The sequence below is a fragment of the Molossus molossus genome, unplaced genomic scaffold (genome assembly GCF_014108415.1).
Source record: "Molossus molossus isolate mMolMol1 unplaced genomic scaffold, mMolMol1.p scaffold_m16_p_10, whole genome shotgun sequence".
In the NCBI taxonomy this organism is placed as follows: Eukaryota; Metazoa; Chordata; class Mammalia; order Chiroptera; family Molossidae; genus Molossus; species Molossus molossus.
In genome coordinates this window covers 6,641,105-6,668,597 of record NW_023425345.1, presented here as the reverse complement: position 1 = coordinate 6,668,597, position 27,493 = coordinate 6,641,105, and the positions used below count along the sequence as shown (strand labels likewise).

Below are 27,493 nucleotides of genomic sequence, written 5' to 3'. Positions count from 1 at the left end.
GAGAGAAAGGGGTAGCTATCACATTAATTATGCCAGACAAAAGGTGTAATCTGTGACCAGTCCATGCAAACCGGGGGGGGGGGGGGGATGGCCATCCTAGGAGGAGGGAAATAAAACTGCCCCTTGTTCTGGCTATCTATTGCTGTGTAACACATCCCTCCAAAGTCTGGCAACTTAAGATAACAACAATCGCCCAGCCGGTGTGGCTCAGTGGTTGAACATCGACCCATGCACCAAGAGGTCACCAGTTTGATTCCCGGTTAGGTCACATGCCCAGGTTGTGGGCCAAATCCCCAGTGGGGGGCATGCAGGAGGCAGCCAGTCAATGTTCTTTCTCATCAATGTTTCTTTTTAAAAAAACTTATCTTTACTGTTGAATGTATTGTAGATGTCCTCCCTTTTTTCCCATTGACCCCCTCCTCTCCAATTCCGCCCCACCTCCTGTCTTCCTCACACTAATGTTTGTGTCCATTGGTTATGCATATATGCATAGAAGTTCTTTGGTTTATCGCCTCCCACCCTCCCTCCCCCCTTCCCTTTGAGGTTCATCAGTCTAACAACCAATTTGTACTTTTTTTTTTTTTATATCCTCACCCGAGGACATTTTTGCATTTATCTTCAGATAGAACAGGAGGGAGAGAAGGAGGAAGAGAGATAGAGAAACATTGATGTGAGAAAGAAACATCAATGTGAGAGAGACACATCGACTGGTTGTCACCCGCACAACCCCAACCAAGGCTGGGGACGAACTGCAACTGAGGTACGTGCCCTTAGCGGGAACTGAACCCAGGACTCTCTGCTCCATGGGCCGATGCTCTAACTGCTGAGCCAAACTGGCCAGGGCCAATTTGTACTTCTTAATTCCTTCATCTTTTTCACCCATCCCCCCAGCCCCCATCCATCTGGCAAGCAACAAAAAGTTCTCTGTATCTATGAGTTTGTTTCTGTTCTGCTTGCTCATTTTGTTTGTAGATTCAATTGTTGATAGATATGTATTTATTGCTATTTTATTGTTCATATTTTTGTTCTTCTCCTTCAAGAAGACCCTTCAACATTTCATGTAATACTGGTTGGTGGTGATGAACTCCTTTAGCTTTTTCTTGTTTGGGAAACTCTTGATGTGTACACCGATTCTAAATGATAGCTTTGCAGGATAGAATAATCTTGGTTGTAAGTTGTTGCTTTTCATCACTTTGAATATCTCTTGCCACTCCTTTCTGGCCTGCAAAGTTTCTTTTGAGAAATCAGTTGACAGTCTTATGGGAGCTCCTTTGTAGGTAACTAACTACTTTTCTCTTGCTGCTTTTAAGATTCTCTCTTTGTCTTTAACCTTTGGCATTTTGATGATGATGTGTCTTGGTGTGAACTTCTTTGGGTTCATCTTGTTTGGGACTCTCTGTGCTACCTGGACTTGTATGTCTGTTTCCTTCACCAAGTTAGGAAAGTTTTCTGCCATTATTGTTTCAAACAGGTTTTCAATTTCTGGCTTTCTCTCTTCCCCTTTTGGCACCCCCATGATGTGAATATTGGTATGCTTGAAGTTGTCCCAGAGGTTCCTTATACTGTCCTCAATTTTTTGGATTCTTTTTTCTTTTTGCTGTTCTGTTTGGATGTTTTTTTGCTTCCTTATATTCCACATTGATGGTTTCCTTCTTGGCTTCACCTACTCTACTATTGATTCCCTGTAAATTATTCTTTATTTCAGTTAGTGCCTCCTTCATTTCTGACTGGTCCTTTTTTTATGTTGTTGATGTTCTCACTAAGTTCCTTGGGTTCTCCTTAAGTTCCTTGAAGGTCTCACTAAGCTCCTTGAGCATCCTTGTAACCGGTGTTTTGAACTCTGCATATGATTGATTGTTTATCTCCATTTTGTTTTGTTGTTTTCCCTGGAATTTTGTTCTGTTCTTTCACTTGGGACATGTTTCTTTGTCTCCTCATTTTGGTTGCTTTCCTGCGTGTGTTTCTTTGTATTAAGTAGAATTTCTATGTCTCCTAGGCTTCGTAGGGTGGCCTATTGTTGTAGGTGTCCTGTAGGGTCCAGTGGCACAGACTACCTGATCCCCCAGCTGGGCCCTTGAGGTGCACCACTAGGGTGGACTGTATACCCTTCGGTTGTAATTAGTCTTGATTGCTGTTGGCACTTCAATGAGAGAGATTTACTCAGGCTGATCAGTTGCAAGGACTGGCTGTGCCCACTGACCACTGGCCCCTGACTACCTTGGAGGATCAGCTGTGTAGGGGCCCAACACACAGAGCAAGACTTACTTCAGCAGGGCTCTGGTACCCACTGAGTCTGCTCATTGAGTGTGTCACTTGTGGAGGTGGTTGGGTGGTGGTGCTTTGATGTGGTCTGAAGCTGTCCACTGAGTGTGCTGGCTCTGGGGCAACATCAGCCTCTGCCTGTGTTCTACCTGGGGCCACCAGGCATAGGCTACAAAGTGATCTGCAGATGGCTGCTTCTTGTGCTGGCTTTGGAGGTGCCCAGGAAAAGCCAAGTTGTGAACCAAGGCTGGCTACTTCTAGTGCCAGGCCTGGGGCCACTTAATGGGAGGTATGGGGCTTGCTGAGACCAGATGCTGCTTGTTTGAGAGATTTTAGGAAACTCTAAAGCAGGATCTAAAGCAGGCCAATCCTGTGGTAAAGCCATTGGAAACAGCTTGGGTGGGCCTGAAAGTTGGGTGGGCCTGAAAGTTGGGTGGGGTGGGACCTCAGGGAATCACCAGGGCGGGGCAAACAGTGTGAGCAGGTAGCTGGAGTCCCAGATATGGTGCCTGTCTGCTGCCCTATGGGGGAAGGGCCCACCAAAGGAACAATGGCGTCCCACAGCAAGTCTGTCCAGGAGAAGGCTGCCCCTCCAGCTCTTGCCCCAATGCCAAACAGCTCAGTTCTTCCCTGTATGTCTCTGGTGCCTTTTAAACTGCCTCCCCAGTGTTGGAGCCTTGAGGGAGTGAGTCCGAATAAGTCCGTGTGTGGGCCCTTTAAGAGGAGCTGCCTGGGGCTCCAGAAGCCTCAGCCTCCCTCAGCCTCAGTTTCCCCTGGTTTTTACAACCAGAAGTGATGGGGGCTTTTCTTCCTGGCACTGGAATCCTGAGATGGGTGCCTAGTTTGGGACGGGGACCCCTCACTCCTCAGAGAGGACTTTCACAGCTGAGGTGTCCTCCTGATTTTTATCTGCCACACGTGGATGTGGGACCAGTTTATCTGCGTCTCCACCCCTCCTACCAGTCTTGATGTGGCTGCTTCTTTAATTCCCTAGTGGTAGGACTTCCATTCAGCTCAATGTCAGGCAGTTCTGAATGATGGTTGTGCTGTAGTTTGGTTGTAATTTTGATGTGGTTGTGGGAGGAGGCGATACTGTGTTTACCTACCCACCATCTTGACTGGAAATTCCTCTCATCGATGTTTCTGTTTCATCCCCTCCTTCCTCCCTCTCTAAAATCAATAAAGAAAAAAAGAGACAACAATCCTTTTATTATCATCTCTCTTGGTTTCTGTGGGTCAGGAATTTGGGAAGGGCTCGATTGGGTGGTTGTAGTTGGATGTGCATGGAGCTGGAGTAGCTTGGGGCTGGCCAGACCTTTGTCTCTCTCTCTCCATTTCGCCTTAGGGCCTCCGTCATGGAGAGTTTGGGCTTCCTCACAACATGGCGACCTCAGAGCAGTCAACTGCTTCCGTGGGAGCTGAAGACTTCCAGGGAAGTATCCTGGCCAAGAAGCTGGAAGCTGCATGATGTTCTATGGTCTGGCCTCAGAAGGTATGTGCATCACTTCTACTCCTTCTGTGGGTTACCAGCAAGGCTCAAGCTTGCCCAGGCCGAAGGCACAAGGCTCTAGAACACTGGAGAGGAGACGTGGTTGTGGCCACCTTAGGAGCATCAGATCTGCCGCAGATGTAAACTGGCCTTTTCTAGGAGTCACCAGTTGGTTGTCTACAAATATGTGACAAGAGTTTGGGGCAATCAAATGCCAGACAGTTGCTGAGGAAGTCTGGAAGGAGGAGGCCTGGAATGGGACTGGGGTTTACCAAGGGAAACCTGATCAGAGGGAAGGAGGCGTGAATGGGACAGAGAAAGGGGAGAGTCACGGAGCCAGAGGCTGGCCTCGTCCAGGGAGCAGATCTGTGGCTGTGCTGGCCGGAGCATCATTCCTATTTCCTGGGCAAGCTGTCCCCTCCAGCTGCCTCTGCTGAGACATGCTTCTTCAGACTCACGCTCCCTTTGTTCTGACTCCCTCCAACGGAGGAGCCCCGTGAGACCACGAGTCGTCGTGGAGCCTTGACCGCAGGGAATTCTGCCGGTCAGGGGACAGAAATGCCCCGTCCTGCTGGCGGTTGTGTTTTTTGTGCTCTCCTTTAATAAGTGAGCCCTCTGTTTGAGCATCGGCCTTACAGCTTGGTTGAAGGAAGTCTGCCCCTGTCTTGTGTGCAGATGTGCCTCAAACTGTGATGGATCCTCCGAGGTCTCCTCCTGGGCACCCTCCTGGTGGCCAGCACCCCTTCCAGGGCAGCAACCTGCATCTCCTCATGCCCTCCTGAGAGCCACCACCGGGATTATAGCCCCATTTTATAGATGAGAAAACCGAGGCGCAGTGAAGAGTGTCTTGTTCAAGGCCAGCCGGCTGGAAAAGGTGCAGCCGGAATGGAAACCCAGGTGTGCCTGGCACCGAAGCTGGCACCGCTCACACACAATTCTAAGGTCCCTAAATGCTCCGGAAACCAAAAGCTTTCTCATGAGGTTGGAGCAAGCATTTGATGGCAAACCTGATGTGAATTGAAAGTGAGGTTACTTATAGTCTTTATTTTACCCCACTTAGTGGGACTGTTTATACACTTGGTGTGGAAAATCAATGGGTTTATGGAGTCCTGCCGCAGAGCTCACTGGGCATATTATACTCTATATGGTAGACCTACCATAAAACCTCTGAAATCCAAAGTTATCAAACACGTTAAGCCCCAAGGTTCCAGGTAAGGAATTGTGGGTTTGTACCAAACTTTTCCTTCTCAGCAATGTAGAGATCACTGCCCCCATTTTATTTATTTATTTATTTATTTAATCCTCACCCGAGGACGTTTTTTCATTTTTTTGTTCAGATAGAGTGGGAGGGAGAGAGAGGAAGAGAGAGAGAGAGAAACATCGATGTGAAAGGGACACATCCAGTGGCTGCCACCCGCACGACCAACCAGGGCCGGGGACAAACTGCAACCGAGGTACATGCCCTTAGCGGGAACCGAACCCGGGTCTCTCAGGACCGCAGGCCGACGCTCTAACCCCTGAGCCAAACCGGCCAGGGCACACTGCCCCCATTTTAAAGATGAGAAAGACTGAGGGGACGTGGGCCCCAGGCGGACTCCATGGAGCCTCAGTGCTTTATCATCCTGCTGGAGATGTGCCGGAAACAAGGGAAGCCTTTGAGTCACAGCCCACCCTGGCTTCCCAAGAGCCTTGTCGCCTCAGTACAATTTTAAAAATAGAAAACCTTTAAGGATTAAAGCCCCAAAGGATGCTTCAAGTGCCCTGGAAGAAAGGGAGGCTTGCTGTATATTCCAATGGTCGACATTCAAATTTATTTTTCATCTCAGCTGGATGTACACTCACCCATCACAGGATCAGTTCTCAGAATAGAGAGGTACCTGTTGAATCATCCACCCCACTTCCTGCCTCCTGCAGGCAGCTCTCCAAGTGCTGAGCCATCCGCTTCTCTCTGTGGCCTGAGATATATCAGGATTTGCAGCCCTGGTGACAGGAGACAAAATAGACTCCCATTTCCTTTGGAACCATTTAGCTAGTTCAGAGAGTGCTTGGCTTTTCAATGGATGAGCAATACCCAGGCCTCTCCTTGGCTTTTTCTTTCTCTCTCTACATTTTCTTCTGTTTGAAGTTGGGGTTTGCTGTCCTGGGGACAAAAGTAAACGCTGATTTTGGCTTGATCTGGCAGCACAGTGATGGGCTGGTAGGTGCCCCTCCCCGAATCTCGGGTCCTCTTTCTGCAGCACAGACGTTCCTCTCTGTTTGTGCCATGTGCCCTGGCTTCCACTGTCCTTAGGACTGGAAACCACGCCCGGCAGGTGCCTGGGCATCCTCGTGGGGCCAAGAGCCTGCAGGTGGTATTAAGTGGGCCTCATGGGTCAATGTGACATCACAGCGATCCAAGTAGACAACTGTGGAGACAGTCTGCCTCAACTTGGATCCTAGCTGTCCACTTGGGCAAGTCGTGCAACTGTCTGGGTCTTGGCTTCTTCCCCTGTAGAATGGATGGGATCAGAGTATGTATGTAGTGAGAATGAAGTCAGGTAATACGTAAAGTGTGTAAAGCAGTAAACCCTTAATCCATGCCAGTCGGATTAGTAGGGTCACCAGAAGCCTATGGGGGCTTTGACTGTTTCACCATCTGAAACATTTCAAAAGCAATTAACAGTCGCTTATGGGGATCCAGGCCCTGAGCTAGTCACTAAGGATTCAGAGAGACACAGGGATGCTCTATAGTAGCCCAAAGTCCAGTGGGAAAGTAGGTGTGGCTAATTCAGGGACTGTAATACCTATGAAGTAATTAATATATATTGTCTATATTTAAAAAGTGGTCTAGCTGGTGTGGCTCAGTGGTTGAGCATCAACTCATGCACCAACAGGTTGCCAGTCCGATTTCTGGTCAGGACACATGCCCAGGTTGGGGGCCCGATCCCTAGTGGGGGGCATGCAGGAGGCGGCCAGTAGATGTTCTCTCTCATCGATGTTTTTATCTCTCTCTCCCTCTCCCTTCCTTTCTCTCTAAAATCAATGAAGGAAAAAAAAGTGAATTTCACATGAATATCCAGGTTTTTGGCTTCTCTTAAGACCTGGCACCACTGGGCTGGCTTCGTCGCACGATGACGAGAAGCTGGAGCTGAATGGGGCGCTCTGACTGCCGCAGTCCCCACTGCTCCCAGTTGCATCACATCTGACCTTCTTCCGGTCCACGTATGTTTGCTGCCTGGCCCTCTGGGCGTTTGCAGATGAATTAGGATGCAGCACGGGGTGATAACAGCCTCGGGCAGGCAGGAAACGCTTCCCAAGGGAGGCAGAGTCACAGCTGCTTCTCTGGAAAGCCTGTGGCTGCTGCTGAACACCCTCGTCTTTATGGCTCAAGGACATGAATAGAGGACAGAGTCAGAGCTGGCAGGGATCACTTGATATACAGCGACCAAGGCTCAGTGGCTTGTCTGAGGCCGCACAGCCAGCTGACGGCACAAGTAGGGCTGGAACCAGGACCAAAACCAGAAACAGGCATGGGCCTCGGGGTCAGAGAATCTGTGCTGTGGAATCTTGAACTTGAGCCCCATCTCCACCACTTACTGGCAAGTGACTTTGGATGAATTATTTCATCTTTTTGAGTCTCAGTGTTCTTATCTGTAAAGTAGGGCCAAGGGTTCTGATCTCAAAGGAATGTTCTGAGGGCCACATAATGAGAAGATGCACAGGGGACATGTACAAGCCCAGGAGGACTCTAGACGCACGAGGGCCATTACCGTTGTTCAAGAACAGCCACCTTCTCCCAGCAGACTTTTGTACCATCTGTTCAACAGAGACCTTGACTGGGAACCTGTCCCCCATCTGTCTTTGCCAGCCCCTTATGGGAACATGCATGACCCTTTCCGCCTTTGGACCCAGGGAGGAAATATTTTGGAATTCTCTGACCTTGGCTGTGAGCAGGACTCTGGGTCCAGATCTCCAAAGCTCCCCTCTTCTTCTAGGGGGAGCCGAGGTCAAAGGAGTTGCTGAGGTAGAGATGGCAAGGAAACAGAATTTCCTAAATAAAAAGAGGAGAAATGTTCATATTTCTTTTGTTTTCTTCAAGACCCCTACCTCTGCGTATCAGGGGGCTACCTTTAAGTCCCTGTTCGGTGGCTGGAACAATTTGGATGACATAGGATTGTTTACTGCCCCAATTTGGAGGCCCCTCTCTCCTGAGTTCAAATCTTGGTTTTGCTCCTTATTGGTTGCGTGTGTCTTTGGGCAAAATGTTACCCTTCTTTAAACCTCAATGTTCTCATTTGCAAAATGGGTTTCCTATTTTATATAGTTTTAGGAGAATCAAATAAGATTATATGGTAAAGGGTTTAGCATAGTGAGAAGCTCAATAAATGCCATTTGGAAATATTGGAAATACTGTGCTAATAAGAACCATTTATCATGTTTGTACAGTGTTTTAGCATTTATGAACTAGCTGTGCTTTTCTTATTCCATTTGATCTTCACAACTATTCTTTGAGGTGGTCGACGCAGGGATTATAACCTCGTGGTACAGATGACGAAATGAGCAGTGGTCTGCTCAAGGTCACACAGCTTGTGAGTGGCAGGGTGAAGTTCAAGTCTTCTTAGATGAAGGATGAGCTGTTGTGTCTGCGTCTGCAGGGTCAGGCCAGACCACCTGAGCACAAGGTTGGGCCACTTCTCCCAAAGACCCCATTACAGAGAAGTAATCCAGAGTGTTGCTTCAAACCCTCGTTTAACCTGTTTGTGCTTTGAGGCTGTACCACCCCTGGGGACAATGAAATTTCTCCTTGTTCTGTGGTGTCAGACTGACTTTTCTTGCATTTGTCCTAAAAAGACCTCTGTGGGGGTCTCAGCAGCCCGGACCAGGCCTGGTCCCTGTTTACCAGAAGGTTCATGTGTTCTAAATTCTGGCCACAGGATGGCGCTGTTCCCCAAGGCTTGAAAAGTCATAACCGTCTCTTGGACTGAATTTCAATGCATCAGATGGCAATTAAACACCTACTATGTGCAACTCGCTGTGGCTGCTGAGGAGAGGCCTTCGGTTATTCATTATTGCCCTATGAAGTTATATAAATAACGACGACAACAACAATGACATTGGTACAGATTTTCATAGTTGAGCAATTTACATAGATTATCTGGTTCCATTTGCCAGACAATCCTGATATAGTAGATGAGATGGGTCTTTCAACCTCTGTTTGAGGAGGAAACTGAGGCACAGAGAAGTGACAGGACTTGTGTAAAGGCACAGAGCAGAGCGGCACATGGGTAGGCACTCAGTGAATCATCGTCAGTGGATCGAATGGGGTAGACCAGACATCTGTCTCCTCCAGGCTGTTCTTTGTCCATGAGGGCAGGGATTGTCTTATTTGCCTTTGTGTCCCCACGGCTAGCACAGCACGTGGCTGAGGGCTTCAGCAGACCCGTGCAGCAGGGAGAAGAGAGGCGGGGGCTCCTGTAGGCCGCTCAGCCTCCCCGGAGCTGCAGTGCTGAGCAGTGAGCCAGCTGCAGCTTCTGGGCCAGCCGGGGAGGCTCTGGGTGCACTCAGGCTGAGAGACGCAGCCTCTGGGCTGGAGCTGGTGGAGGAGACTGCAAAGAGAGGTCACTGTTCTCACCGCGAGGCTGGGCAGGGCAGGAGTGACTCACCAGAATTTGACTTCTGAAAGCTGCCAGGTGCCTGCGTGGTCAGGAATAATTCATTTGTTCATTCATTCATTTATTCATCTAATACGCATTTCCTAAGTATCTGCTACATGCTAAAGGCTAGGGATACAGATGAAAACAGCCCCCGTCCTCCTGGAGCATTCAGAGCAGTGAGGGACAGACGGTACACAGTGAACGGTACAGGCCTCGCTCAAAAGCCTGTACTAAGTACCAGGGGGTGACCGAGTCTGCCGGGGCAGGGGGCAGGCTGCACAGAGGAGGCAGCCTTTTCAGGCTCTCGAAGGATGAGACCAGTTTGCAGATTACCAGGCGAAGAAAGGAGTGTGAAGGTGGAGGGAGGGAGGGGCGGGGGCAGTGGTGTGTGCCGAGAACAAGAGCTGTCAGAGGTCCTCGTGCATTTGAGGGTGCGCGAGAGGTGCAGCTGGACAGACAGCGGGGCAGCCAGAGAGGGGCCTTGAAAGCTACCCTGAGGACTGAGTTGTATCTCGGAGATGTCAGGGAACATCTCAGGGCTTTTGAGCTCTGGGATTAAAAATCGAATGCCGTGGTTCTTGCTGTCAGGAGCTCAGAGTCTGATGGGGGAAAAAGGAGAAACATCTGTAAGAAAAATAAATACATTAAATAATAGTAATAATAATAATAATAATAATAATAATAAAAAGAGCTCAGAGTTTGACGGTGAAGATAGACGAAGGGGAGACCACCACTCGCGTTTACTGGGCCCCGTCAGTTTGCCATGAACGTGCTGTGCTTCCTAAGCTCGGGCTGCTTGCCTGCCTTCCAAGGCAGGTACTCTTATCACCCCGTTCAGTTGCTGAGTAAACGGAGGCTTGGGGGGCTTCAGTGAGTTGTCCAAGGTCACAGAACTAGTAAGGTGGAGTCAGGACTTTTTTTTTGGTTTGGAATGATCACCTTTATGAAAGCAAATTCATTAATTTTATATGGATTTTCTTTTTCATGCAAATGCTACAAAATTCAAAAGACGCCCCGTGAAGTGGCTCTTGCCGACACCCTGCTTTCGGCCCTCCCTCCCCAGAGGGGACCACTACGGGTTTCCTGTGTTTTCTTCCGGAGATCTGTCCAGAGTCAAGCGCAAAAGGTGAGATAGGACAAGTGCCTGTGCATCACCAGCGCGGGCTCCGGGAACAGCCTGTAGGGACCGAATCCTGACTTTTTTTGTGAGCTTAAAGAACATTACCACTAAGTCACAGTCCGAGCCAGGGGCAGAAGGGCTTGGCGGGTGGGGAATGGGTGGCGTGCGCGTGTGTATGTGTGATGGTGTAGGGCTGGACTTGGGCAGGTGTGTCTGGATGGAGAGGAGGGTCTGAGGGCCTGGAGAGAGACTGCGTGGGGGTGAGGAGGGGAGGAGAGGCTGCGGAGGGGTGGCCAGGACAGGCTGGTGTCTGGGAGGGTGGAGGTGCACTAAGAGGAACAGAGGAGTCCCGTGGGGCTGGGACAGTGCCTGTCTGGGGCCTCATGCTGACCCCTGCATCTGTTCCAGTTCATTGGGCTGCACGCTGGAACTGAGCTGCTGGCACTGGGCTGAGAGAGGGGCCAAAGACCCAGGAGTCCGGGAGGTCTGGCTCGAGTAGGGGATTCTGGGCAAGTCATTTCTCTCTCAAGGCTTCAGTACCAGAGGTTCCTTCCCTGAGCTGTTCTTCCGTGTGGAGCAAAAGGCAGGTGGCGGGGAGTGGAAGGGCTTGGGAGAGGCCTGGCTGGGAGGTTTCCAGGCTGCATGGGAACCAGTGTCCACGGTGCGCAGACTCTCCTAGGCAGGGTGGGAGCCTACATGGGGCTGTACTGTTACGTCTATGTCTAACCTTTGTGGACCATGTGTAATAATATATAGTGCACATCATTTTGTTCGATTGCCACCTGTCCCTGTTGTGAAACCAGTTGTCAAAATGAGTTGTCTGGCGTCCTTCCACCCTTTCTGATGCTCAGATGGCCTCCTCTGCAGCCCACGGAGCCCCTTCAGGGCGGACACTGAGCCCTGTGACCCAGCCCCTGCAGTCTGGTAACTCCTGGCTTCCTGGAAGAACACGGTGTTCTTGTCCTTTCCCTCCCCAGGTCCTGGAATCAGCCATTTCTCCAAGGAGCCCTGGTTCCCTTCCACGGGAAATGCTATTTGGAGGCCGCAGTCCTCGGGTTGGGGAGATGGAGGGAAGTGGCCAGATCTGGAGGAAGAGTCCCCGAGCTGGGCAGCCCCTGAGCCTTGGTGACCTTGAGCAAGTCTCTCCACTTCCCCTGGGGTTGAGGATTGGAGGACCAGTGTAGTCCTTTCCAGAACTGTCTGAGGCCAGGAACAAGACGTGGGAAACATCCATGCTGTGTGCCCCGGCTGGCAGGGTGCAGTGGAAGCCCGCGGACCTGGATTCCCGCCCGAGCTCTGCCGCTGTGTGTCTGAGTGACTCTGCTGAACCTCTCTGAGCCTCAGGGCCCTCATCTGAGAGATGGGGATAATAGCACCTACCTTGAAGGGCATTAGTGAGGATTATATGAGACAACATGTGTAGATCACTGATGTACCTCGCCTAGAGCAGGTGTCCAGTGGATGCAGATGTCCTTCTTCTCCCTCCTCAGTCGTGTGACTTCTGCACCGCAGGAGGTGAGTACTGGTTTGGGAGAGGGGAAGAGAGGTGACTAGGAAAGAGGGAGAAATGGGAAAATTGAAGTTCATGGACAAATAAAGGGCAGGGGAGGTTAAGTCAAAATAGGGAAGATGATTAAAAATTATTTTATTTACGTAGAGTTGGTATACAGTATTATTAGTCTCAGGTGTACAATATAGTGATTGGACATTTGTACACCTTGTAATGTGATCACCACGCTAAGACTAGTTATCATCTATCACCATGTGAACTTATTGCAACCCTACTGACTACATTCCCCTTCGCCTTTCTCATCCACCCCCACCCCACGCCTCTGGCAACCATCAGTTTGATCTCTATTTCTATGAGTTTTGAGTCTTCTTTTTTTTTAGATTTCACATATAAGTGAAACTATATGGTATTTGTCTTTCTCTGACTTATTTCATGTGGCCTCATGGGAAGGCAATTTTAATCGTCAGATCAAGGAAGTCTCTGTTTGCTTGGGGGAGGTGGAGAGCCTCCTGTCCCTGGAGGTAAGCAAGTAGAGGCTGAGGGACCATATGCCATAGAGATGTTCTTGTGAAGATTCCTGCATTGGTCAGGAAGGTCATTCATTCACTCAGCAAACTTTTGGAGAGGGTTGTCCTTGCCTGGCCCTGTGATGGGACAGGGGATGCCAAGGTGAATGGGACACTGTTCCTGGCCCAAGGAGCTCCCCGTCTGGGGAAGGGACTGATCTCTAAGGTCCCTTCTGCTCTGCGGTTCTGTGCTTTAACGCATCCAAGCCTTGGAGGGAATTGGCTGAGGGTTTTCAGTGTGCGTCTCTTGGTATTGATCCACGGGAGCCGGAGCTGGCTGGGAGCGGCAGGGGAGGACGCCGCAGTGTTATTAGTGCGGAGGACACGCTGTAATCTGTCAGTGTCACCCTGGTCGCAGCTGGCCTGGGAGCCATCCTGAGGTTAACTCTTCCATTCCCAGCGGCCACCAAACACACAACTTGTAGAGCACCCTCCCCAGCACCTCAGTCTGTCCCTGGCATGAGCCCTCTGCCCTGGTCACACTGATATAGGTGTGTTTCTCTAACACATCTTGGTCATTCCTACCTTTCTGCTTTCAGTGACCAGATTCTTACAGCTAGGTCACCAAATCGACTCCCATCCATCCACCCTTCCACCCATCATCTGAGCATCTAAAAATCCATTCATTTTTCCATTTATTCAACCAACTATCCACCTGTTTGTCCATCCAATCATCTAGCCATCCTTTTGCCCTCCCTCCACCCCGCCTTGTGATTCGGTTCAGTCCAATCCAATTCAACTCAACTCACTTCAATTCAATTCAGTTCATCTCTTTTCAGTTCATAAGATTACTAGGCTTTGCCATGTACCAAGCAAGTGGCAAGTGAGTCATGTCTCTGCTGTCAAGGAGCCTGTGGGAAGAATCCCCCTCGTCCTCTGTGGCCCGCTTGGAGTCTCACCTCTGTTAACCCTGTGCAGGCCCCTCAGCAGAAGCAATGGACTCCAAAGGGCTGTCTCACAGAAGGAAGTTTCGTGCGGTTCTCACGGACTCTACAGGACAGAGCTCAGGCAAGAGGGAGGCAAAGCGTGGGAAGGAGGAGAGCGAGGTGAACCAATGGGCCCGGGATTGTGGCTCCATGGAGGGCGGAGCTCCCACTCAGCTGCGAGCACTTAGCAGACCGAGTGGGTGTGCACCGGGGGATGAAGGTAAAGAGCAAAGGACAGGGAGCTGGAGAAGTGGGTTAGTGTAACAGGGTGAAGACGTGAGCCCTGAAGCCAGTAGACTGCCTGGCTTACCGTCCAGCCCCACCACATTCTCGCTGTGTGACCGTGAACACACGTCTCAGTCTCTCTGGGCCTCATCTCCTCATTTGTAACATGGGGTAACAATAGGATCGCTCTCATAATGTGTAGTTAGCACTAAAATATAAAGCCCTTCAGGTAATGCCTGGCCCAGGGGAAGCTCAGTAGATTCCAGCTCTGATCCTTCTCGGAGCACAGCTCCCTCGAGGCACTGTGCTAGGAGCGTTCACACTCCGTGTCTCCTCAGAGCATCCCAGCTGCGGTCCTAGGTAGGGGTCATCGAGCCCATTTTGCAGAGGAGGAAATGCAGGCTCAGGGAGGCTGTCTCCATCATGCTACACAGCTGGTGAAGGGGGAGCTGGGCTGCAGGCACAGGCCTTCCTCGCGTCCTGCCCACGCTCTCCCACCCGCTCCTTCCCGCTGCCCCACGGCAGGCGCGCAGAGATGCAAGGGTTCCAGGACTTCCAGCTCGGTTTCCGTCCGAGGCACCCTCTCTACTGTGAGTTTTCAGTTGTTGAGCATGGTTGCATGTGTGTTTCTCTCTTGTCCAGAGAGCGTGAGAGCAAGAATAAAGCCTTCTTCTCTACAGCGGCGGAAGTGTCGACTTGGACAATGAAAGGTGCAGGATTTATGATGTTTCCCTTTTTGCCTTGCTTGCCAGGAAGCTTGTATTTTTTATCGCGTTGCTTCCTCCTTTCCATGGCCTTGGTTTTCTCCCTTTATTCTTCTTTTTTATTTATGTGTCTTTTACTGTAAGCTGTTCCACTCACAGAGGGCGTGGCATAAAGAGAGGTTAATTAAATGGAAAAGGGCAGATCACAAATCACAAGTAAATAATTCAAATAAAACTATGAACTTCAGGGAAGAGACCTGGCTTACTTATATTTGTCCCCCCACAGTGTCTAGCCCTGGCTCTGGTTTAGTGAATTTTGCATGGAGAGCTCAGGGGTGATTTTCCCTGTCATGTCTGGGTGAGGGGGGCTCTCCTTGCATTTAGAGTGAAATCCAAAGGCCTGCCCCTTGGGGACTGACCTCTGCCTACCTTTCCACATCCTGTGTCACTTGTCCCTTGTTCACCAGGGAAAACCATTTGGGTCACCTTTAGATTTACTCACAGGCCAAGTTCTTTCCTGCCTCAGGAAAGGAGGCTTTGCACATGCTGTTCCCTCTGCCTGGAACCTTGCCCTCCCTCCCACCCCCTGTGTGTGTCTGGTCACCCTCCTTACCCTTTCAGCTGGAAGTCAGCCTCTCAGAGAGGCCTCCCCTGACTGCTCTGAGGGGTTGTGGCAGCTAGCCTTCAAAGATGCCCCCTGGCATTTCCTCCCTACTCCCATCAGGGTGTGGACTAGATTTTTCCTGTCCCTGGAACTGGCCTTGGGACTTGCTTTGACCAGCAGACAATGGTGGAGGTGACTTTCTGACACTTTTGAGGCTAGGCCTTCCCGTGACAGGCAGCTTACAGTTTCTGCTATTTGGGACCCTGCTGCCGTGCTGTGACAGGCCCCGACCCACGGAGAGGCACCGGGGCAGGGATGGGGAGTTGGGTCAACAGCTGCCGCTGAGCGCCCAGCCGACTGCAGCACCAGAGTGAGCCGGCGTGATTGCTCCAGCCTGGTCAAGCCCCCGAGGCTGCAGCCTCAGCCCTCACCACCTGCTCAAGCCCTGTTACTTTTCTTTTTCTTTAATCCTCACCCGAGGACATTTTTACATTTATCTTCAGATAGAGCAGGAGGGAGAGAGGGACGAAGAGAGAGAGACATCGACGTGAGAGAGACACATCGAGTGGCCACCACCCACACGACCCCAACCAGGGCCGGGGACAAACTGCAACTGAGGTACGTGCCCTTAGTGGAAACTGAACCTGGGACTGTCCGGTCCACAGGCCGACGCTCTAACCGCTGAGCCACACCGGCCAGGGAAGCCCCGTTACTTTTTAAACTCAATTGACTGCCTGGCCGGTGTGGCTCAGTGGTTGAGTGTTGACCCATGCACCAGGACATCACTGGTTTAATTCCCAGTCAGGGCACATGCCCAGGTTGTGGGCCAGATCCCCAGCAGGGGGCTGGGGCGGGGCATGTGGGAGGCAGAAAATCGATGTTTCTATCTCTTTCTCCCTCTCCCTTTCTCACTCTCTAAAATCAATAAAGAAAAAAAATTAAAAAATTAAAACTAATTTACTTTTTTTTTTTTGGTTAATCCTCTCTCGAGGATATTTTTCCATTGATTTTTAAATAGCGTGGAAGGGAGGGAGGACAAGAGAGAGAAACATCAATGTGAGAGAGACACTTTGATTGGTTGCCTCCCACATGACCCCGACTGGGGCCGGGGATCGAATCTGCAACTCTTAGGTCTGTGGGTGGATGCTTTAACCACTAAGCCAAACCAGCCAGGGCTACTTTTTAATTTTTAAAATCATTTTACTTCATAGCACTCATGACAATTTTTTGATTATATTATTATTTGATTCTTAACTTGCTAATATTTCCTCTTCCCCTCTGGAATGTGATTAATAGGAGGCTGTCTTGATTGCTGCTACCCCCAGCATTGAGCACACAGCAGCAGGTAATAGGGGAAGAATGAATAGATGAATGAATGAATGGATGGATGAAAGGCATCAAGAGGTCTTGAGTATTCCTGAGAACTAGGTTGGGGAAGTGCCAGGAAGGAGGTGGGTACAGCCTGAGCCTCAGTCCTCAAGGGCTTTTATAACCCGAACTGAAGCCTTTCCTGGCTCTGTCTTTACACCCCAGGCTCCCCACCCCTGCCAGAGAGAATGTGCCCTCCCCTCTCTATGCCCATCTGTATCCTGGGCAGCCTCCATTAATGCACTGGTGACCCTGCGTGTGTTTGTGTATGTCGATGACGAAGACAGGACAGAGTAGTGAGTATGTCGATGACTCTGGACTCAGCTCTGCCACACTCTGAGTAAGTCTGGCGCCATGGCACATTCTTGAGTATTCAGTTATATAGAAAGTGTTATATAGCTGTTACTATGTATCAGGCATAATGCTCTTGTATCGGAGCAAAAGAATTATGTTCTAATGCTTTTAATTCACTGACTCCATATAACAACAGTGCTACTATTGCTATTCCCCTTTTACAGATTAGGAAACTGAGGCGTGGAGAACTTGCCCAAGGTTGAGCTACTGGTAAGTGGCAAGAGCCAGGATTGAAGCTTGGCAATGTGACTGCAGAGCTCACCCTCTCAACTCCCATACCTTCCTGCCTCTCTGAGCCTCAGTTTTCTTATCTATAAAGGGGGTAATAATACGTGCTTAACAGGGCTGTGATGATCTATGATTTGACAGTGCCTAGCACAATTGTAGGTTCTCAGTAAATCCCAGTTTGCTGTGTAAGACAGACAGCCAGGGCCCAGACGAGGGAGAACATTGAAGACTTAACTGTAAGGGCACTGGGGAGCCACTGAAGGTTTTGAGTGAGTGAAATAGTAGTTTGGCTCAAGTCCTACCCTTTCCCTCCCCTGGCTACCCTCTCCCTGCCTGGGGTCACCCTCTGACAGCTGACTGCTTCCTGCCTGACGTCGGTGTCTGAGTTTCATATCCCATAAGATTTTGAATTGTTTAGGGGTCATGACAGGTCATCCCGGACTCCCTGACTTGATGGATGGGAAGGGATACGCTCCTCCTCCCCCTCATGCCAGACTTCTTGCTTTTGCTTGTCTCCTTGCAGAGGGCTGCCTCAGAGCTCTCTCCGTAGCTCTCTCCTCTTCTCTGCTCTGGTCCTGGTAGCTGAGAGAGGTGCCTGGGTTGGTCTCATCATTTACTTCTTATTCCCCCTGGACTCCTTTGCAGAGCAGTGTGGGTGAGGTGTGATTGAGACTGGCAATCGGGTGGGAGAGGGAGGAGGGAGAGGAAACAAAAGCCAGAGCAAGAGAGGGAGAAGGGGAGGGGAAGACTGAAAGAGAGATTGAGAGAGGTATTGACAGGGAGAGAGAGAGAGATAGAGGAAGAGAGGGAGAGGGAGAGGGAGAGGGAAGGAGAGTGGTCTCATTTCAGGCTAGGACCTCCTGTTGACAAAAATGGGCCCTCTCCCCTAGTGTTGTGTTCTTTGTTTTGGGCATGTATAGGTGCACAGATATCTCACAGGCATGCGTGTATGATACATGTGTCCACACAGATGCAGCATCTGTGACACAGTACACACTCCTCTGTGCTTGCCTGTGCACAGACGGTCTGCAGGTGCGTGCAGACTGAGTCTGTAGAGAACTGTGTGGTGGGCGTGCACGTCCTCTCTGAAGCCCCGCCTCCGCGCGCCTGCCCCAAGTTGGCGCCCCTACCGCTCCACGCCTTTGTGCGGCTTTATCATCTTTCTCAGCAACCTTCTGTTTTCCTGTCCAGCCCCTTCTCTACTGAGAGCTTCTTGAAGGAAAGCCCATGTCCTTGTCATGTCTGTATACTTGGGACCAAGATCAAGGCCTAGTCGAGGGGACATGGTCAGGAAGAGCTGACAGACTGAATGAAGATGTTTGGGTGAGTGGATCGAATTCCAGAAGTGTGTATGTGTGTGCATGCACACACACGCGTGTGTGCATGTAAGGTTACGTACATGGACATACACACATGCACCCGCACCGTGGGGGCTAGGGATGTGTCTCAAAGGTGTGCATAAGTGAACTTACATGCATACACCACACTTACAGATTTATGCAATGGTATGCTGGTCAATGTTTGACAGTCAGCTCTTCATTCAAGCAAAATCGCTGATTTGTAGCATTTGCCCATTTCTGTGGTGTAAACACTCCCACCATGGCCAATTTCAAAATGCTGCGTGGACTCACTGAACTCGGAGTTGAGAAGAGATGCCTGTAGGAGGCGGTCCCAGCATGGGATTTGTGGGAAGGGCAGAGGGGGCAGAGCCCCTCCAGCCTGGGAGAAGTCTGCAAACTGGCCCAGCAACATTTCTTTCCAGAGCCTGGGCTCCAGGGGAGCCAGCAGTGCTTGGCTACCAGCCAGCTTCCTCGGCCGGCCGTGGGCATGGAAGCCCGTCCAAACGGATGCTCCTTGTTAGGCAGGTCCAGACACTCGCTGAGACAGCTGCCTTCCCTCACCCCCGCAGACACTTGGAGGTTCTGGAGTTTGGTGAGGTCAGCACTACTGTGAGGGGGAAACTCTAAGCCTGGAATGTGAACAGAGGATGGAGAAGGGATGCTTCGAACGGCCATCAGAAGAGGTGGCTGAGGGCAGTGCAGGGTCAGGAGGCTGGGCCTGGACCTGCTCGAGGCCAATTCTCAGTGCAAAGTCTGGACACATTGCTGGTCCTCTCTGGACTCCATCATGCCTTTTCCCCAAGAACATCTAGGTCTTCTGGGCTCTATGGCTCCCCTCCTGACCCTCTGGGAGTCAGAGCCCTTGGCTGGGCCCCAAAAGCCAGAGAGAGGCTGTGCTGTGGACATGTACTGCAGGGGGCCCTGCCTTGGGCCCTGACCATGCCCCTTCCCATGGGGGGAAGAGTCCAGACGCCAAGGGGATATACTCACCCTGAGCCCACACCCCTCTTCTAGACCTGTGTTTTGAATTTCTGCCCAAAGGGACCTGAGGCAGCTTCCAGGGCTGGCTGTCATCTGTCTTGAGGTCGGACTAGCCTGACGGTGGCCAAGGAGCGTCTGTTTAGGGTGGCTGTAGCTGGAACTCGGATGCGCAGGCTGGGACGGCACCCCAGTGCGAGAGGCCCTGCGCGTGCTGAGTGGAGCTGAGGGGGGAAGGGAAGGGGGCTGGGTCGTGTGCTAGGCGCCAGGGCCCAGGGCCCAGGATGGCTTGCTTCCTGCTGCCACTTTTGGGTACAGAAATCAGAGGAGGTGGGATTTCAAAATTCGAACCGTCAGGATAGAAAGAGCATTATTTTAAAGTTTTATTTTTAGTTGTCAAATATTTAGCTTTATGGAATGTGGACCTCCATTTGTATTCTTGCCCTGGGATTGTAAATGTTAGGGATGAGCCCAGAGGGAGAGATGCCTGTTGGCCCCTGGGAACCTGGGCTGAACTGAGCAGGGAGTTCTGAGCACTGGCTGATTCTAGAGCAGAGTTTTCCGGGGTCCCGTAGTGCGGGGCTGGCCGCCTCGTGGGTCTGGGTGGCTCAGAGCAGGCCGCCTCCTTTGTCTGGAGCCCCAAGGCGAGCTGCACAATGACCAAGCTTTCTCCCCTGCGTCTTAGACAGTGTCTTCCCTCCAGAGCTTGTGAAGAAGCCCTGGCCGGTGTCAGGACTCACCACGACCTCTGGGACTCTCCCCTGTCCCCATCGCTGCGCATTATCATTGGCTGTTTCGAAGGTGACTTGGCTGGTCCCCATAGATCACCTTCGGCCTCTCCAAAGGAAACTACTAAAATACCTGGCCCGGTGAATCCCAGCTGCAGTGAATGAGACCTCCAGGCTTTTAAAAAATCTGTGATGAGAGTTGTCAGTGGAACAAAATGAACCACCCTCCCCCTTTTTTAGAGTAATGTATCATAATATTTTCATTTTAAACAAGCTTTGGTCAGCTTTTCTCTTTCCTGCTTGTCATGGCATTGGTGTGAGTTTGTACCTCTTGTCTGAGTCAAAGTCCAGTCAGGGTGGCGGTGGGAAGGCGGGCACAGGCGGTGGGAGGGGGAGGGGAAGGAATCTTTTACAATCTGCCAACAGGTGAGTACTTTTCTGTTTGTTTTTAAATCTCGATTTGACTTTGAAACACCTTCCTGCCTCCCTTCCCAACGGGTGTGACCGTTGTTAAAGTGAAAACGAACTAAATCAGATGTATTCACTGCATTTCGGGAGGCATGGCCAGTCCTTCAAATCGCGGGCCCTGGTAGCTCGGCCAGACCAGGGCTGGGCACTGGGGGCTAGCTGTTTCGAAATGGGGCCTTTCTTCACTGTCAAGAGTCAAATTCTCCTGTTAGCATCCTGTTAGGGACTAAATTTTTGCACCCCCCCCCCCCCCAAATACATATGTTGAAGCCCTAACTCCTTGTGATAGTACTTGGAGATGGTGCCTTTGGGAGGTAGAGTTAAATGAGGTCATGAGCGTGGGACTCCCACGACGGGATTACTGTTCTTAGCAGTGACAGGAAGACCAGAACTCCTGCTCCCTCTGGGAGAGAGCACCCTCTGCAAGCCCGGAAGAGCGTTCTCACCAGAAACCTGTCTTCCGGTGCCTCGATCTCGTCCTTTCCAGCCTCCAGAACCACAGAAATAAATGCCTGTTGCTTTAAGCCATGCGGCCCATTGTGTTTCGTTAGAGCAGCCCAGCTGCTAGAACACATCCCATCTTTCCTTTCCCATCTCTTCAAGTCAGGAGAGTTCCAGGGCGCCTTCCAGGGTCCCCCCACTTGTCTCCCAACCCAGTCCCCTCCAAGGAGCACCCCTCCAGGGAGCCCTCTGAGTGTTGTGTCCCCTCCAGACCGCACACTTTCATGGGGAAGATGGAAACCCTGGACTATCGCTGGGTTGCTGAGTAGGGCTGGTTTATCTTAAGGCAGAAGCTCACGATCTTCTGGGGAGCTGTTGTGCTGACAAGGGAAGGGGTTCACTCAGCGTTGCTGGATGCAAAGGAAGAGTGGACTGAAATTCATTGTGCAGAGGAGACTCACCAATGAGGGCTGCCCAGTGTGGGCTGGGGTGAGCCCCCTGTCACTGGAGGAGTGCAAGTACCAGTAAGGAATGTTTATGAGAGGACTGTGGGGACACTACTACCTGGCTTCCAAGTCTTCATCCCGCAACTCTGAGAGTCTGTGGCTCCGAGATGGTTTAAGTGGGCCGCCAGGAGTTGAGAAAACAAAGAAATCCACCGAAGTGAGGACCAAGCTATAAAAAAAAAATCTTTATTTCATGTACCAGGATTTTTTTTTTCTTTTTTTTAGTGTTCTGCTTTTTAAAATTGTTTTTCTGTTAACAGTCTGAAAAAAAAAGGACCCACCAAGAAAATAAAATGGAGGTTGGTTTCTTGAACTGGTTTGAGCTGGACATGAGCAATCGTCAACCCTGGCAAGCAGTGTCCCCGCCGCCCCGTGCCGGCTTCTTCCCGCCGGGCCCGGCCCGTCTCAGCCAAGCGGGCTTCACCCACACGGACGGCCTTCAAGAGGACCCAAGACCCAGGACCACGGCCCGGACACAAGCACTGGTTCCACCCCAAACTCTCTGCCAGAATTCAGAGAATCGGGGCCAGTTGTCCTCTTTGGACATCACCTGCTTGTTTGCTTGTTTGTTGTTTTCTTGGGGCCTCACCCTTCTCTCTAGTCCTTGACCCTTTCAGGCGCGGGATCTGGTGGGGTGGAGAGCCAGGTTGGAGTGGGGCGGGAGAGAGCGTGATTTCTGCCCAGACCGAGAAACACTAGGTTGCCACGGCCCCTGGCATCGGCCCCCATCGCTCTGCCCTGGGGCCCTGGGGCTTCCTGTGAACTTCCGGGCTGGGCCGGCAGACGCTCTGCCTTGTGGTTCAGGCTGAACTTAGGGTTCCAGCTGCTGCTGACCTGAGAACAGAGCTTTCCTTTCCCAGACAAAAGATGGGAGTGTGCAAACCCCCAAAGCCTTGCCAGCCACTTTCCCCAGCTCCCCAGAGCTCAGCTTAAGAAACTTCAGGCCAGGCGGTGTCAGGGAATCTGAGCCGTGCGGACGGCAGGCCCTACCTGCCGCAGAGCGACCGGCAGGCTGCGCTTTGGAAAGCCGCTGGGCTTCTCTGGCTGAGCTGGCCCCTGCCCCTCCGGGAAGAAAGGGAGCAACATGGGACGCCCCAGACTTCAGTCTGTGGTGTAAGTTCCACTTTTGAGGTTGGTCCTCACCCTGGGACCAGACTGTAAAGCTTCTCCTCTCTGTCCTCCAGCCTTAACCACTCCCAGCAGACCTTGGAGGATCCTCTTTCTCTGCCCCCAAAGACAGGGGGGAAGCGTGGAGGCTGATCTCTTTTCTCAAGGAAGCCCCCTTCCCTCTCTGCAGCTGGGTTCTGGCATTAAAGGGGACACGAGAGGAAGAGTGGGGACCTCTGGTGCCTTTCCCTCTCCGTCTGAATGGCAGGATACGTTTGCTCACACGTGTGTAATTTTTGCTTTGACAAAAAAGTTGAATGTGGGGGCAGGGGGTTGGGAGCACAGTGAGGAGGCATATGGTGTGTGTGTGTGTGTGTGTGTGTGTGTGTGTGTGTGTGTCTGAATAGCTGACCAACAATTCAGAAATGTTCTTAATGTCTGGGGGCTGGATGGCAGCTATTTTGGTTGTCTCTGGCATCTTCCTCTGGGCATGTGACATATTTTAAAAGTCATTGGTGTCAAGAATAAGAATGAGCCTTTGGAGCTCGTCTGGGTCAATCCACATGCTTATTACACGGGGGAAACTGAGGCCCAGAGAGGCCACAAAGCAAGGGGTTTCAGAATTCAAAGCTGGATTCTAGAGTGGCGCCCTTTCAAGCATGCAAGGTGGTGTGCGTGTATGTGGTGGAGGGCACGCGTGAGCACAGAAGCCAGGATGGAGCTGTCGTTGTCCATGGCTTTGGAGGGCATGAGTCATCTTCTCGGAGCCCTTCCTCTCTCTGCCTGTGTGTGGGGATGAGGTTTGGATGGCATGTGTATCCTTGTGAATGATTCTAGCACTGGGCTTCAAGGACTGTGCGTGTGTGTGCGTGTGCGTGTGTGTGTGTTCTGTGATCTCCTTCATGAAGAGAGGACTCCACCGTGACTCTCTCTCTCCCACACTAGCAGCACCTTCCTGGTGTAAGGAAGAGAGCCTCCGTTACAGGGACTCCCTGCAGCTCCCTAGGGCCTTCCGTCTCTCCCTCCTGCTTTAAGCCCAGCTCTAATCTCTCACAACAGTATTTTTTAAAAAATGAATTTGTATATTTGTTTTCTGTTTTCTCTTTACAAGTTCCCTGCTAAATTTTAAGTCCCCCACCCCACCCCATTTTTTGTTTTCACAGTTTAAAGCTGGAAAAGAATTAAAAGAAAAATACTATCTGATTTCTTGCGAGTAAATCCACTTATTATATATTTACATTTATTTATAGTCTGTGGTTTTTTTTATTAAAAAAAAATCACCACTTGTTTTTCCTTTTTCTTTTGTAAAAAGAAACCTTTTTGCAATGTCATTGTTGGACTCACTGAACCCTGAGGGGGCTTCAGTGAGTCCAAGGACCCCCAAAGGGTCAGTGAGCCCCCTTCCCAGGGGACTGGGGGCCTATGAGTCTGGGGGTCCACCATCGCCCCAGGGTCACTGGGTGGCCCTGAGGTGAGGGGTGAGGAGGGAGAGCTGCTTTATATCCCCGGGGGGTGGGATCTCCTGCCCCCAAGGACAGGATCTTGGGGTGGTGACCCCAAGAGGCTCACCCTGAGGATTCCGGGGTTTCTGGGCATCTCAGCAAGCCATCCCCTCTCCTTCCTTTCCCTCAAGGCCTAGGAAGTCATCACAGTGGGTTAAGGACCATTAAGACTGGGAACCTGGGGGCTGGGCAAGCCCCAAGTGCACCCCCCTCCAGGCACCTTTCGGACAGGAGGGACCAAGGACTCTTGGGTCACCTGGAGGCCTATAATTGCCCCATTGATGCTGGGTGGAGTGGGCTCGCAAGCCAGGAGTTTGCCCAGCATTCCTGGGGCGCCCATCCAGAGGCTCCAGGGACCTGGCAGTGACCAAGAGGCTCACCTGGCCCCGGGGCCTCCGAGTCTCCACCCCCCACTCACCCAGGGAGGCAGAGCCCGCTTGGGGTTAAAGGGAACTGAAAAGTAACTCTCTCAGAGTTTAACAAAACAAACAAACAAGTAACGTAAAGCCCTGATTAATGCAAAGCACATCCCCTTCCTTTCCGTTCCTTCTCTCTCTTTTTTTTTTTTTGCTTTAATGTTATTCTAGTTCCCTTTTATGTTTTCATTTAAATTGGTTTTTATTAAATGTTAAAATAATGGTACATGGGAAATCATGCATTTTCTTTTAGATTTATTTTCTATTTTTAATTTTTATCCTCTCTTGCTTTTTTTTTTAAAGTTTGTTTTTTCCTTCCCTCGTTTATGTTGTTGTTTTTTTTTTTTCACATTTTCTGTTGTTTGGCTTCTTTGTTCCTCTTATATTTTGTTCTCTTTTTTTTTTTTTTTTAAACTTTACTTATGTTTTTCTCTTTTTTTGTTTTTTTGCTTTTGGAAGGTTTTTACCCCCCCGTGGATGGTTTGGTTCCCCCACCCTCCCGCCACCCCACCCTACCCCACCCCACCCCACCCCGCGGGCCGCGCCCCCACTCAGGGCTCGGCCTGGGACCTGGGACCCGGCAGGCGAGGCCCCTGGCTTCATACGGGGGTGGTCCGGCGGTTGGCTGTGTTGGAGTGGAGAGAGTCTTTGTTCTCCTTCTGGATACAGTTGTGAACTTGGAGGAAGCTGTTATCCCTGTCGGAGTTGTAGGTGGCGGTGGGCGTGGTGGCGGCCTTCAGGGGGTCCCTGCTGAGGGTGTACATGGAAATCTCCGTGGACGGCAGGGTGTTGAAGCCCTTGAGGCCCACGGGGGAGGCGTCCCTGGAGTGTGAGGGCTCGGTGGAGCGGGAGCTGGAGCGGCTGCGGCGCTGGTAGCGGTAGCGGTAGCTGGGGATGCGGGTGATGGCAGAGGCCTGGAGGTAGTCCGTGGCGCGGGCCGTGGCCCGCAGCTGTTTGTGCCGGTCGATAAACATGTGCACGGCCAGCACACCGACCATCTCGGCAATGATGAAGGACAGGGCCCCGAAGTAGAAGGACCAGCCATACGAGTAACTATTCTTTTTGGAGTCGCTCTTGGAGGGGTCTCCGGCATTGGCAGATATGTACACTATGATGCCAATGATGTTACTCAGACCTGTGGGGCACAGGATGGACACGGGGGGGCGGGGCAGAATCAGAGAGAAGGATGTTAATTTCCAAACAGAATGCCAGGCACTGGGCAGGAATAAAGGACAGGGACAGTTGCCCTGGCCAGTGTGTCTCGGTTGGCTGAGCACCACCCTGTGCACCTAAAGGTTGCTGGTTGGATTCCCCATCAGGGCGCATGCCTGGGTTGTGGGCTGATCCCCCCCATATGGGGCAGGGCATGCAGGAGGCAGCCAATCGGTTTTTCTCTTTCACATCAATGTTTTTTTTCTCTCTCTAGCCCCTCCCTTCTTTTCTTTCTGAAATCAATCAATAAAACCATTAAAAAAAAAAAAAAAAAAGGGCCAGGACAGTTGGAGGGGCCTTCAGTGCGTGGGGAGGTGAGTACAGGGGTGCTGGCAAGCATCACCTTGCTGGGCGGAGACACGAAGGAAAGAGCTAATGGAGACAGAGAGGGAAGAGGGGCGAGGAGAGGCATTCTACAGCTGCTGGGTGACGGTAATAGTAACAACAGATACTGTTTATCGAGCATTTACCACCTGCCCTCATTGCTGAGTGCTTTTCAAGGGGTTTGCCCACGAGGAAACAGATCACAGAGAGGCTAGGTAACTTGCTCAAGGCTGCAGTGGGATCTGGAGCTGGTGCGGCAGGGTGTTGGGACTGGCTCCTGGAGCCCGACTGCCTGGACGCAAAGCCTTTGCCCAGGTCACCTAAGTCTGAGTTTCCGAGCTGTGGAGTGGGGATGGGGTAGGACCTGCTCCTGTAGGGCCATGGAGAGGAGTCAGTGAATTAATACAGCTGCAAGCTGTTGGAGGCTGGGGCTTGTTAAGTGCTACTTAAACAGTAGTCATTCTTATTAAATGGCTCATGTTACAGCCCATGTCCTTTTTCTGGAATTGGAAGCAAATGTGACAAGTCATATAACTGGGCTGAGGAATGTGGTTTTGGGTGCCTGCTGCTTCCACATGGGCAGGGTAGTGAGGGGAGAGGGTAAGTGAGGGTAGGCCCAGTATCCTGGGAGGGGCCTGGGGTGTGGGACCTTTTCTAAGAGGGGGGAGAAGGAGGGGCCAGTGGGCTAAAGGAGAGGGCTTGGGATGCTCCTGGAGGACTCAGTGTGGGGCTCAGGCAGGAGCCCAGCACAACCTGCCTTCCCCTCAATACACCTGCTGCAAGGCCGGAGATTCCTCTCCCCTCTCTTCCAGGTCCCCCCAGCCAGCGAGCACCCAAAGCTCAGCCTCCTCCCCCTGGCGGGCCTGGGCTCTGGCCTGCCTGGCTCAGTGGTCGTTACCTGCGGACACGAAGAAGATGCCGGCGCTCAGGATGATGTTGTGTCGAGTCTTGTAGAACTCGCTGGCTGCGATGCAGAGTCCACCCATGAAGAGCAGGATCACACTCAGGATCGGGAAAATGCTCGAGGCTCTCACGGCCCCTGCGGAACATGGAGGGCCAGGGAGAGGAAGACGGTGGCTGTGAGGCCGAGGCGGGCAGCACACAGGAATGGGGTTCTATGGACAGGGCACGGCGCGGAGTGGAGGTTGCTTAGCAATACTAGGGAGGAGGGAGAGGGAGAGAGCTACCGCCCAGCTCACAGCCCTGCAGGGGCTCATCTCGGCCCACAGGCCCAAACAGTGCCTCTTGAGGCCCACAGGGCCCCGTGTGACTGGTCTCTGCCCGGCTCCAGCCTCATGCCTATGCTCCCTCTTGTCCAGCCACGGCAACATCCCATATCATGTCATTGCATGCTTCTGACTTTGACACACTGAGCTTTTTACTAGAATGTTCTTCCTGCTCTTTTTCACTCCGGAAAATTCCATTCATCCATCAAAACCCATGTGAAAGTTCCCTTAGGCAAAGTTTTTAGCTCCTTTCTCT

At 51.4% G+C, this 27,493-nt stretch overlaps 1 protein-coding gene across 1 annotated transcript in view; it reads right to left on the bottom strand.

Moving 5' to 3' along the window:
- Nucleotides 1-24,995: 24,995 nt before the first annotated feature.
- Nucleotides 24,996-27,493, bottom strand: part of CACNG2 (calcium voltage-gated channel auxiliary subunit gamma 2) — a 113,384-nt gene continuing 110,886 nt past the window's right edge. The window contains exons 3-4 of the mRNA XM_036252459.1: nt 26,910-27,050; nt 24,996-25,610 (exon numbers count right to left, since the gene is read on the bottom strand). Coding sequence (XP_036108352.1) covers nt 25,075-25,610; nt 26,910-27,050 — 677 coding nt within the window. The 3' untranslated portion in view covers nt 24,996-25,074. The remainder of the gene's footprint in view (nt 25,611-26,909; nt 27,051-27,493) is intronic.